The sequence below is a fragment of the Podarcis melisellensis genome, assembly GCF_964234715.1.
Source record: "Podarcis melisellensis genome assembly, chromosome: 12".
NCBI classification, from domain to species: Eukaryota; Metazoa; Chordata; class Lepidosauria; order Squamata; family Lacertidae; genus Podarcis; species Podarcis melisellensis.
Window position 1 is genome coordinate 19490963 of NC_138544.1, and position 13565 is coordinate 19504527.

General features: G+C 42.5%; 1 protein-coding gene across 7 annotated transcripts in view; it reads right to left on the bottom strand.

Annotated features, from left to right (window-relative positions):
- Window positions 1-13565, bottom strand: part of RARB (retinoic acid receptor beta) — a 353150-nt gene that overhangs the window by 34178 nt on the left and 305407 nt on the right. For all 7 annotated transcript variants that reach the window (XM_081883362.1, XM_081883363.1, XM_081883360.1 and 4 more), the window contains one exon: window positions 13125-13266. In XM_081883362.1, coding sequence (XP_081739488.1) covers window positions 13125-13266 — 142 coding nt within the window. The remainder of the gene's footprint in view (window positions 1-13124; window positions 13267-13565) is intronic.

Consider the following 13565-nt stretch of genomic DNA (forward strand, 5'->3'; position numbering starts at 1 on the left):
GTGCAGAGTTCAGTATCTAAATTATTTACTTTTACAGTATAACAAATAAATACAGATTTGGCTTTAAAAGAGCAGGGAGAAAACTCAAGTAAATGATTTTATTTTTTGCACCCTTGGTGTCCTCCATCCCACACAGTTAGGCTACAGTTCTGCACACCAATGAAACTACTAGCTAAAGTGCTGGGCTTGGGCCAATTAAGGCTGCACTTCTAACCCCACTTACCTGAAGGTGCCCCCATTTAATTCAATAGGACTTGAATAAACCTAGCTAGCATTGCCCTGTAAGTGGTTGTGGACTTTTCTCAAGTTCAATTTTCTGTCTGCAAAATGGAAATAGTAGGAACCTACCCTGCAAGGTTACCAAAAGAATGAATAACAATTGTAAACAGGTTGCGGGTTGCAAGTGATGTGTGCATGATCTCTACAGCCAGCAAAGCTAAGTCTCTTGGCAGTCTTAGTTTGTATCCATGTATTTTAGAAATCATTAATTACTGGTTTCATTGGCTTGATAATTATTCAGATCTACTTTCTAGATTTACTGGTCTCATGAAAAAATATTGATAGCCCATTACTAAAAAAATTAGTAACCCAAAATTACGAATTAAGAAAATGCATGTTGGACCCTAATTACATTTGTTAAGCTAACTCACTAGATGGATAAGGGGGGGGGGGGAGAGAGAAAGGCTGTAAAGAAGCATAGCTCAGATAAATTCTTAAAATATTACAGTAAAGACCCTGTTCTAGGAGCAATGAATTAGACAAAAGTAATGACTAATTAGAATTGAAGTTTTTATTGTGAGTTAATTTGATGCAAAGTTTTTCAAATTAAATGGTTGCAGGAAGTAAGGATCATTATTTTTAATGTAGATTTATAATAAGAATTCTAAATGGGTATGTGTGATTAAGAAGAAATGGTTGTAATTTAGTAGTTTTGTAACAGAGAAATGGGACGAAAATAAATATCTGATGCAGAAATTTATGAAAGAAAGAAGCATCTTGGCAGTGCACCTTCTATGCAAAACCTGGATCAAGAAAACATTCAGGGAGAAATTTCCAGTGTAAATTACCCAACTTTTCGAATTCACTTCTATCCAGAGGTTGTAAAAACTTTGAGGTTAGATGCACGGTAACATTTGGGGGAAGAAGCAAACATTTTGTAAGTTGGACTGAACTGGGGATGAGGAGTACTTAGAATCACAGAATTTGTAGAGTTGGAACGGACCACAGGGGTCATCTAGTCCAACCCCCTGCAATGAGGAATTATTTTGCCCAACATGGGGCTCGAACCTATGATCCTGAGATGAAGAGTCTCATGCTCTATCAATTGAGCTAGCCCAGCTGTCAGTCCACTGGCTTCAAAAAAGTATTTTAGGGGCTTCCGGTTCCGCTCCACCTTAATGGAGGCAGCCCCCACGACAGCGGGAGATCGTAGGCCAAGAAAAAACAAGGGTGACTGAGGGTTAACCATCCTTGCAAATTTCTCCCAGGGACGGGGGGAACGGGCTTCACTTGCAGTGTGTCTTGGTACCTGGTTCTTGCTCCGGCATGGATGGGGGGGGGGGGAGCAGAGAGGCGCTGAGTACAAAAGCACCGAGTACAAAAGCCTGGCAAAAACCCTCCAACGCCGCCGTTAAGAAGTGTAATTAATTAATTAAAGCATAATTGGACTAAGGTACAGGACTTTAAGGTTTGGAATTTGAGATGAGACTTCATTCGGTGCAAAAGACAGTGGGGGGGGGGGGAGCCTACAGTTTCTTTATTTAAAGTTTTCTTCTCTACATTTATGATTTGGCAACCCTCCTCTGAATGTTAATTCAAATTATATTTGTACAAGTGAAGATGGAAGAAATTGGATTATAAATATGGAATATAACATCAAATGGAGCTATGTGTAAAAAGGAAAAGGGGAGGGAAGCTCTATTTTACAAAAGGTTTACGATGGAAACTTAGAGCTGACTCTTCCCTATCCTTTATTATCTACGAACTGAATAGCACTAAGCAAACTGAATAACACTAAGAGAACATGGATTTTAATTTAATTGGAAGGATAATTCCTCATATATCTTCAGTTGGAAGGAAGGATGAAAGGAGTCTGTGAACTGCCAAGGAACTGATAAGGTTCCTTACTGAGTCATCTGCAGTTCGACAGACCGCTCCTCTTCCCAGGTTGAGAGGTAAAATGGTGACAACAGGTAATATCTATTGGGACAGAGTGACTTTTGCAGCTGTTGTTAAAAGTTCTTGGTGCAATACAACAAAGCGTGGGGCAGAGCGATGGAGAAATTTCAGGATCAACAATGAGATATCAGCTCCGCCCAAAGCATGACGGATAACAGCAACAACCAAGGAAAGAAAGACATAACATCTTACAAGGAGGAACATCTTACAGGATGTTACATAACATCTTATAGGAAGAAACACCATGGACGGAATATTTGACACACACAGGAAGAACAAGGACATAGTTTGAGTTCCTCACTTGAAATTTTATAAATCATTTAATGTGTCAACACGAATAGAAGTTATGAATACTGCAGTTGTTATAAGAGGAATTATGATTATGACCAGAATGTAACTGAAACTAATAAGATTTTGGAACACAGAAATAAAGAAAATCATCAAATCTAGCAAGCAGGGCCCCACTTTAACTAAATTATATAATTTGGTGCTTGGATGACTGGTATTAATAATTGTATTATAAATTGATATTGTTATAATGAGGTTAATGTTTGACTGAAATTGAAAACTAATAAAATTTTATTTTTTAAAAAAGCATTTTAGATCCTTTATAAACTAAACAGAGTTCATATGTTTCTTATTTTACCTGCCCTGCTCCTTTGGAGACAGGCGCAGCTAAAAAGTCTGAATCCATTCAGGAATTAACAGGGAATCCTGGTTAATTAACATTAATAGGTCTACTCTGGGTAGGACTAACAGAGAAACCCTCAGTCTCATTTCCGCCCCCCTTGGTAAATAGGAGACCAAATGCGGATAGAGAGAAAAGTAATAGCCAACTTACTGAAAGCGCCACAAAAACACATTTAGATCACTTAATATATCATTGGTTCCTAAAGGGTATCCCTGAGGAGGAGTCACTCTAAATCATTTAGCAAAACTTGAAGCAGATCACTCCACTCATTAAAGCTGTTGAAGCATTTGGGGGGGGGGGGGGAGACAGTCCTGCAAGCAGCTCACTTCCCTAGAGAGAATATAAGCGTTCAGATTATCTTTGAACTCCAGAACTACCCTGAGAAAACCTCAAATTCTTAAAAGAAGCATGCAGTACAGAGAAGCTCCTTGAAGTTGTATTGAGTTTTCCAACGAGTTTTTCCATTAACATTTTATTTGCTTGGAGCAGTGGTTAAGAAATGAAGTAAAGAGGGGGAAAGTAGGTCAGTGTGCTTCTCTTTGCATGTCTTCCTGACGCCATTAAAAGTGCCTGTCAGATGACTAGCCAAGCCTATAATCCACAGTAAAAGCATGTTTGCATTCAGCTGCACTTTCTGCCAGGGGACACGCGGAATCCCATTTAGCTCCAACTCCCAAATTTAGGCATGTGTCTCGAAAACGCAAAGAATCTCTTCATTGTGGATCTATCCAAGCCAAGTCTGCAATGTGCCTGCAATAGGCAACCCGTTACAGATTTGGGACAGCTAGAATCCTAGAGATAATGAAAGAGTTTTCCAGCCTTTGGCACTGCCTGTAGGACCGAACAGTACAGCTTTTAAAAGTCAGTTTCAGAATCTTCACTAATAGACTTTTCACTAGAACTAGGACGAAAATACCTTTTTAAAAAAAACTATGCTATTTTTCTGCGACACCCACAAATGATTCTACTGGAAAGGGGTGGGATAAGAGGAGAAACAAGCTAACAGTTTGAACCCCATAATCTGGAATCTCCCCCAAACCTGTGCCAAAGTTTTGCAGGTTTTTTTGCAGCGAAAAACCCGCGTTTTGCAGTGCCCCCACAAACCGAGTAATTGATACATCAAATACGGGGTTTGTACTTAATCAAAAAATTTGGGATCCTCTAGTTAATGGGACCGAAACATTTCACTGCAGAGATCCCTGTAAGTTTTCTCCTGTTACCTGCAGCACTTAAACTGCAATCCTATACATACGTACCTGGGAGTAAGCCCCACTGACCTCAGTGGGTCTTGCCATGGATATACACACATAGACCATTCTTCTAAAATCCTAAATATAGGGATTATAATTCACTTATAACAGATATTTTTAAGAGTTGCCTTTCCACTGCTCGCATTCTACTTCCTGTTTTGTTTGTTTCCACCTAAGCAACACATACGGTACCCAGGTTTTGTATCAAATACGGAAGATTTCAGAGGAAAGAACTGCCAAATGAGATCTAAAAAAACGCAGTTCAAGAGAGTGAAGACACTTCAATTGGATGTTATTTTTAGAGCCAAGCCGTAAGGTTAGCATCTTGGCATGAAGCCAAAGGAGCTGAAACATGGCAGAGAGCCACCGCAGTAAGCTGGCTTGTCAAGATCGCAGCTTTCGATAATCCGCTCCACAAAAATATGTACGCCGTACCGTTACTGAAATAAGCACAATCACTTATTTATGTAAGATGTATAAATGCACATTGCCCTCAAAAGGTGGTGTTCAAAATTCTGTAGAAAATCCTCCAACCATCAGATTTAAAATTATACCTCAAAATTATCAGTAGCAATCAATACATAGCTATTAATAATACAGTGGTACCTCGGGTTACATATACTTCAGGTTACATACGCTTCAGATTACAGACTCCGCTAACCCAGAAATAGTACCTCGGGTTAAGAAGTTTGCTTCAGGATGAGAACAGAAATCATGCTCTGGCAGTGCGGCAGCAGTAGGCCCCATTAGCTAAAGTGGTGCTTCAGGTTAAGAACAGTTTCAGGTTAAGAACGGACCTCCGGAACAAATTAAGTACTTAACCTGAGGTACCACTGTAGTGTAGCCAGAATGCCTTAAACAGTTCTCTAAAATCAACAATTATGGAACTATACACATTTCTTAAGAGGAAAGGAATTTCATGAACACAAGGCCACCACCGTGAAAATTGTTCCTGGCATTTCTCATTGATAAGCTAGAAAGCAGGTCCTCAAAACAGGTCATATTGCCACAGGTAGGCCTTCAGTTAACCTGGTCCCAAACCAGTTAGGGCTATAAACACCAAAACCAAACCTTTAAATTGCATCCAGAAACAAACTGGCAGCCCGTGTAACCAGTACAGAATCTGTGCAATGTGGTCCTGTCATCAGGAACCCACCAGTGTTCTTGCTGATGGTTCCAGACAGTCTCCAAAGCCAGCCCCATGTAGAGCGCATTGCAGTAACCCAGCGCATTCTGAATGAAACCAGAACATGTGTCACTGAAAAAGTCTGCATGCAAAGCACTGAGTTGCACCTCTTTCTCTAAGAAATATTAAATGTGGACCTTCCTATTGCTTAGTCAAACTGAAGCAACAACATATGACCTGGAAGAAAACGAGAGCTGGGATGCTAGTGTAACGATTCTTGGAATTTAATAGTAATATAAGTGGAACTGATGTTGATGGTTATATTTATTGATATCCCATTTTCCCCAGACCAGAACTCAAGGTGGCTTACAGGGAGAGCTAAAAACAAAAAAGATAATCCTTAAAAAGTAATTAAACACTTACAATATATAAAAAGATCTACAAAAAAACAGATTAAAACAGCAATAAAAGCACCACAGCACTAGCCCGCTCCTTAAAAATATATAGCTTAACCAAAATACAGGATGGCTGGCAAGGAAAGAAGGATTTCCAAATGAAAAGCAAACCAGACAAGAAGTGGGCATAATTTTGTCAAAAACGGATGCTGCAGAAGAAGAGCAGTGAAAGGCTCACCACAGATGTTATACCTCAGAGAATAAGGCTTAGCGCAACTTCCAGCTGAGGACATGTAATCAATCTTTGTACGAGCTTATTAGTTGCATCTCCCTTATGTTACTCTACTCCAACAAAGAAAACAAAAAGGCACAAACAAAATGGGAGGCATCAGTAGGATGATTCAACTAAAAAGCGCTAAAGCTCATGTTTCTGCTATGATGAGTCTCACGGTTGTGTGTTGGAAATGAAAAATCAATGTCAGAAACTAAAAATAATTCCATTCCCCTGCCCCACAAAGCCTGGAAAACTGAAAGGAGCTATTCCAGAACTAACCTAACCCCCTTCTCTCAGTAGCAATTGTATATTTTTCATCCTCTTTCAGAATCCTCAAATACTACTCCACTAGAGTACTTGAGTGGATCCATGTTCCACTAGGACAAACACCCTGCTCCCCACACTCTGGACTGTGCAGCAGTAATTCAGAAACATCGCTCCTTCCTTCTTGATCCTGCTATCTGCTATCCTGTTTTCCTGAGCGTTAAGATTTGTCTCTGGGTTTCGTCCCCCCACCCTTTCCCCAACTTTATTTTTTAGCAATTCTGAAAAGATGCTAGTCACAAGGCACGGCAGGAGGGGGAAATTACCATTTTCTACACTTGCCCACTTCTGAACATAGCCCCATTGAGTTCAATAGGATTTACTGTTAAGCAGTACCAAGCAGTACCATCTGAAGGAGCATCTCCACCCACATCGTTCTGCCCGGACACTGAGGTCCAGCACCGAGGGCCTTCTGGCGGTTCCCTCCCTGAGAGAAGCCAAGTTACAGGGAACCAGGCAGAGGGCCTTCTCAGTAGTGGCGCCCTCCCTGCGGAACGCCCTCCCACCAGATGTCAAAAAGAACAACAACTACCAGACTTTAAGAAGACATCTGAAGGCAGCCATGCTTAGGGAAGCTTTTAATGTTTGATGTATTACAGTATTTTATTATTTTTTGGGAAGCCGCCCAGAGTGGCTGGGGAAACCCAGCCAGATGGGTGGGGTATAAATAATAAATTCTTATTCTTATTCTTATTAATGTTCAGGATTGCAGCCTTAATGTGGGGTTTATGTTGCTGTCATAATGGGCTCAACCTCCCACCATTCCCACCCCCTAAAATATATATATATGCAGAGAGATGTATCAGAGTGGTATCCCATCAGATGTATGCAATGCCCTCTTGCCCCTTGACAGGCCCCTCCTACAGTGCTCCTACAGCTTCAAGTGCACTGCAACACTTCCTGCCATTCACAGTGGAAGAAAGCCCTCTTCTACATTTACAGGCCTTTTTCTGCATGGGGTGATCAGGTGGAGGGCAGCAGAGTTATGTTTTCCTTCCCAGAGTACCCTTCCTTTGTTGAAAGCTCAACAGGTCCAGGTACACTCAATCCCTGGGAAATTGTGTGCATGCCACATTGAGCCCCATTACGAATGGGGGGGGGGAAAGGTGGAATATAAACACAAGAAAATAAATAAATATATAAACCACATGGGGTGCAGCTACCCCTGCAACTGAGCAAGATGCTCAAACCCCTTGGGTTGTTTCTTTTCGGCAGGATTCTTCAACTGTCTAGAATGCTTTTCTGAAACCAAACGAGTTGCAAATGAACTTGCAAGCTATTAGTTCACTGTACATGGCACAGGAGGGAAAGATCATTAGATGAGTTTGGTGCCGTTGTTGCTATTACATAACCATCTCAGCAGAACATGGGTTTCATTTTGGTATTAATAATTTACTGGCGTCGTTGCTTTGAAAGCTTAAAACTGGCAGATGGAAGGCAAAGCGAAACTGGGAAGATGAGAGAGAGAGAGAGAGAGAGAGAGAGAGAGAGAGAGAGAGAGAGAGAAAGAAAGAAAGAAAGAAAGAAAGAAAGAAAGAAAGAAAGAAAGAAAGAAAGAAAGAAAGAGTGTCTTGCTGGTAAGAGAAATAAAGCTACCTGCTTACAGAGAGTTGTTAAACACTATCCTCAGAGGAGCAAAGATGTTTAATCACGGGGGGGGGGGGGGAATGGAATACACAGATATTTAAATTTGGTCTAAACTAGGCCTAGCTGACGTATCAATACAACATCCAGGACCAATTTGAGGGCCAGAGTGCAACGGTGCCTTCAACCAGCTGTACATCGCAGGTGGGGTTTGCCTACGCCTTACTTTCTCCGCTGCTGCCTCCTTCCTCCCTTTGCCGGGCACTGGTAGGAGTGGTGGTTTCACTCTGGGGGGCCGAGGCCAATGCAGCTTGTTCCTCCCTCCGCTTTTCAATATTGCAATGTTTGGCTGGTCATAACATAATGTTGAAAAGTTGATCTCGCCCAGCCCTAGCCTAAACCATGCTTTTATCTATCAACCTGTACTGTTTGGGGGGGACAGGGGGCGGGCAGGTGTGGGGGATTCCCTGGTCTGAATGGGGTAACCGTGCCCCTGAAGGACCAGGTGTGCAGCCTGGGAATCATTCTGGACTCACAGCTGTCCATGGAGGCGCAGGTCAATTCTGTGTCCAGGGAAGCTGTCTACCAGCTTCACCTGGTACGCAGGCTAAGAGCCTACCTGCCCGCGGACTGTCTCGCCAGAGTGGTGCATGCTCTAGTTATCTCCCACTTGGACTACGGCAATGCACTCTACGTGGGGCTACCTTTGAAGGTGACCCGGAAACTGCAATTAATCCAGAATGCGGCAGCTAGACTGGTGACTGGGAGTGGCCACCAGGACCACATAACACCGGTCCAGAGAGATCTGCATTGGCTCCCAGTACGTTTCCGAGCACAATTCAAAGTGTTGGTGCTGACCTTTAAAGCCCTAAACGGCCTCGGTCCTGTATACAAGAAGGAGCGTCTCCACCCCATCGTTCAGCCCGGACACTGAGATCCAGCGCCGAGGGCCTTCTGGCGGTTCCCTCATTGTGAGAAGTGAGGTTATGGGGAACCAGACAGAGGGCCTTCTTGGTAGTGGCACCCACGCTATGGAACACCCTCGCTTCAGATGTGAAGGAAATAAGCAGCTATCCTATCTTCAAACGACATCTGAAGGCAGCCCTGTTCAGGGAAGTTTTTAATATTTAATGCTGTATTGTTTTTAACACTTGATTGGGAGCCACCCAGAGTGGCTGGGGAAACTCAGCCAGATGGGCGGGTTATAAATAATAAATTATTATTGTTGTTGTTGTTGTTGTTGTTACCTTGTCCCTAACCTGGTGCTTTGATCTGTAACTTCCATCAGGAGTGTATCTAGAAAAGGTAAAAGGAAAGAAAATGGCCATCCCACCTGAAGGCACACAAGTACAGTGCTGGTGCAACGTTGCTGCCTTTTCTCCTAGCATAATACAGCGCCTGCCTCAATCTGGACTTGAGGACTGGACACTAATCCAAAGAGAAAAATTCAAATCTGCATCTGCCATCAGTCTTGGCTCATTAGCTCTGCAGAGCATTGGGGGGGGGGAACCCCCTACAGTAAAAAGGGCCATAAAATCCCTGCATACGTTCAAAGAGAATAATTATTCTGCTACAAATCTCTGAATTAATTGCAGCTCATCATTTACCTATTTGAAAGTAAACCGCTAGTTAGTGAAAGAAACAGGGTTTGCTGCTCTTCACAAGCACATTATACTCATGAATACCTTTAAATTCCTATCCATGGCAGGGACTGCAGGAGGAGGCGGGCACAGGCTTTACGGACGCAGCTGCTTTCCAGTGAAACCGACTAAAAGGGCAGCCTCTGGCCGCAAGGCTGCCAGTTATCTTCTCCGTAATACAGAGAACCCAAACAGTAATGGATACGCAGACAACTTAGCACAGCTCTGGTTGGGCGTTCATTCATTCCCTGCCCTTAGGAACAGGCATTTGGGTTGCTATTAACGTTGTCCACCATGATTAACTTGCCCATTGGGGGCTGGTTCAACAACATAGGCTTGATTCCTTGCAGAGCCTTGGGAACATCTTCTTGTCCTTTGTTTGTGGCACTCATGTTGTACGGGGAAATGCGCTTGCAGCCAATCAAGAACTTTGTGGACAGAACGGCAGGAAGGGGAGGGAGACGTCATGCGCGCGCGCACACACACACACACACACACACACACACACACACACAGAGCCATACAGCTTTCCTAAGGGAATAACCCAAAACAGTGGGCAGTATTTAACTAGGTTTACACAGAGTAGGCCTACTGAAATTTACGGGCCGAACTGAAGTCACGTTCATTAATTTCAATGGGTCTATTATGAGTAAAACCTAAGTTTGAAACCATTCAATTCATTCAGGAGTGCTAGTTTTTTTAAATTGCTAGTTAGGAACACTTTGCAAATGACTAATTTCTCATGCAGGCATGACTTTCATGTTTTTAATATCTTATCTGTGGACTCCTTCAGTGGGTGGGATGTTTTAATCCCGCCTTTTAAAATTAAGATTGTCTTTTAGATATTTGTTTATCTTTTGCGTAGTTATAAAAAATTATCATCATCATCATCATCATCACATATAGCAAATCACTTTGAGTTGCCTTGGTAAAAAAAGCAATCAATTAAATTTAGCAAATAAAAAATGAATAAACAAAAATAACATCACAGTAACCTCGTGCTGTGTTTCATACTAATGTTGCATTACCCTTATTTGCACCCAGAAGATATCAATGGCTGCACTTTTATTACTCTGCTTCCCTGCCAACTCTTGTAACTGAAAAATTATCAACTAAATATTTTATGTGGACTCCAAGTTGACACCCACCATCCAAAATTCTGCTACGAGACAGCTAGAGTTCAAAAAGTAATTTATACAGGCAACGGCTGTATTCCTCACTCTACTACAGCATTGTTTTTCAATGCAGGTGCACGGAATATCTTGTTACACACTCTGGGCATCTTGCTTTTCAGATTCCTTCTGATTCTGGAGCTTGTAAACACAGGACAAGAGTTTAAGACCTGCTTTGCTTTCGCATCTAAGTTTGCAGTGCTGTATTCTAACTGAGGAGTTTCAGGCAATTGAAGAAACACAGATGCTTAAGATTAGTTTAGCGGTGTCCATTACAGCCCGGTTAGAAATCTCACCTCTTAAGACTCAAGAACAGAAAAAATATAAACTCAGCAATATGCACCTTGCAATGCACCTTACGATCAAAATGTTCTGTAGCTGACCCACTATGAGGTCAGAGGTGGCTTTAGTAGGGTGTGATTGGTGCGGTCACACTGGGTGCCGAGCTGCAGGGGGCGCCAAAACAAAGCTGTAGAATGTCGTGTGAGAAGTGGGGCGCTGAATTTTACTGTCGTACAGGGTGCCACTGGTGAGGTATATAAAAGGTAAAAACCTAGCTTGAAGGGCTATTGCACTCATGTCCTCCTGCCTGTGGGCTTCTGATGGGTGACTGGCTGACCACTTTCAGAACAGAACGCCTGGCTAGACGGGCCTTTGGTTTAATCCAGCTTAAATTTTCTTATGTTCTGATGGCATTTTCTGACATTCACAAGCTGTGAAAGGCTGCAACATGTCCTCAGCCCCTAATAGGACTGCTCCTTTTCAGGGTTGCAGCTAGACAATGCCAGGATGTTTAAGTCGCTCCGCACTGCCCGCCAATTCACTGTTTTTCTTTTCCATCTGACGTACAACATTTCATGGCTCTTAGAAGTTATTGTATATACTCAAATCTTCATTGGGCAGAGGAGCCCACCACAATTTTAAAGCATTTTTTTGGGGGGGGGTGGAGACTTTGGCACTTCTGCATATCTTGGAAATCATGCTAGAATGCCGATATCTCCCCTCTTTTCCTCCTCTCCCACCTCAGAAGCCCTTTTCTGGCTCTAATTCAGTTGGCATGTAGGCACTAAATTTCCTGTTAGAAATTCCCTGCTAGCTGTGTACATATCTACAGGTACTACTGCAATGTCATGCAGCATGGAACTTGGGCAAGAAAAAGCCATCTCACTGTATTCTCTCAACTCTATTCCATGGCACCGTCAAAGGTTATTTGGAGAAACATTTCATGACTCTCTCCATAGGAGCCAACTCCTAGGGGTAGTGGGGGCCCGGCTTCTACAATAAAATATTTGAGGGAGCCGGGCCCCCACAAAATTGATTGGCATTCCCATTCAAATGGTGTGTGCACACAATATCATGTGATCGATTATGCGGGGCTTACCTGCCCCCCAATATTTTATTCAAGTTGGCACCCCTGACTCTCTCCATCCCACCTTTTGTCCTGACACTTGTATGTCAGTATTTATTTTTACTTCTGACTCTGCACATGTCTGCTTGCTCGCTGGTCTTTGCTAACAGGCAACTCCTTCTGTTCTAATTTTGCATGGGCTCAGTTATTTCATCATTTGAGAGCTCTCTTTTTAAGCTTCTCTTCAATCTGCATGTTTATTATCAACGTATTTCTCTCTCACAGATGAACCTGTAACACTCAGTTTCTGGATTGTGTGTGTGTGTACACAAAGAAATATGTTTTTCTTACGAGCTCATCCACAGAAAAAAATGTATACCAGGCTGCTTGGTCATAATGCAAGCGCTAAGCTAGATGTACAGAAAAACGAGGTGTGTGAGACTTGCACATGATTCATTCATGCAGGCTGCACAACACATGGGAGCCTACTATGATCCTGCTGTTTAGATTGGGAACAGAGTTGCTGTGTAGTTTTGCAGGGATTCAACGCAACCATTTATGGGCTCTAACAAGGTAAAGAAAAAGTAAAGGGCCCCAGACGGTTAAGTCCATTCAATGGTGATTATGGGGTTGCAGTGCTCATCTCACTTTCAGGCCGAGGGAGCCAGCATTTGTCCACAGACAGCTTTCCGGGTCATGTGGCCAGCATGACTAAACCGCTTCTTGCGCAACGGAACATAGTGATGGAAACCAGAGTGCATGGAAACGCCATTTACCTTCCTGCCACAGCGGTACCTATTTATCTACTTGCATTGGCGTGCTTTCAAACTGCTAGGTTGGCAGGAGCTGGGACACAGCAATGGGAGCTCACCCCGTCGAGAGGATTCAAACTGCCAACCTTCTGATCGGCAAGCCCAAGAGACTCAGTGGTTTAGACAAATCCCCATGTAGACATGTGCTATATGATGTTAAAAAGGCCCTTTTTTCCATTTTTTTAAAGGAAGAGATATTCAAAGTAGCATCCACACTAATTTCTGACCCCAATATGTCTGATTAGGAAGCCACATCCCCATGACCGCCACTGTAATCCAAATATATAGATATAGATAAGTAAAATGAGACAATTTCTACAAGCAACTCACATTCTTTGGACATTCCCACTTCAAAGCACTTCTGTAGTCTGCAGTACTGGCAGCGGTTCCTAGTGACTTTATTAATAACACAGTTCTTATCTCGGTGACATGTATAAACCATGTTCTTCTGAATGCTCCTGCGGAAAAAACCCTGCAATCAAGCAGAAGGAAAGAAAAGAATGAAATGAAACCTCTCATCATGTTGAAAGTTACTCTGTGAAGTGACTGAAATGCATGCAACACTATGACTAGGTTTGATAACCTTCAAGGCTTTATGAAATATTCAGCATCTAATATGATGACTTCACAACATGGTAAATACCGTTTAATCAAAAATAAACAATGCTATTTACCAGTAGGGGGAATGTAGCCCAGTACACAGAGCAAGGATTCAGAAAATAGAAGAAAAAAGTAAGGTTCATATATCGTGTGTCTTTGGGGGGCGCATTC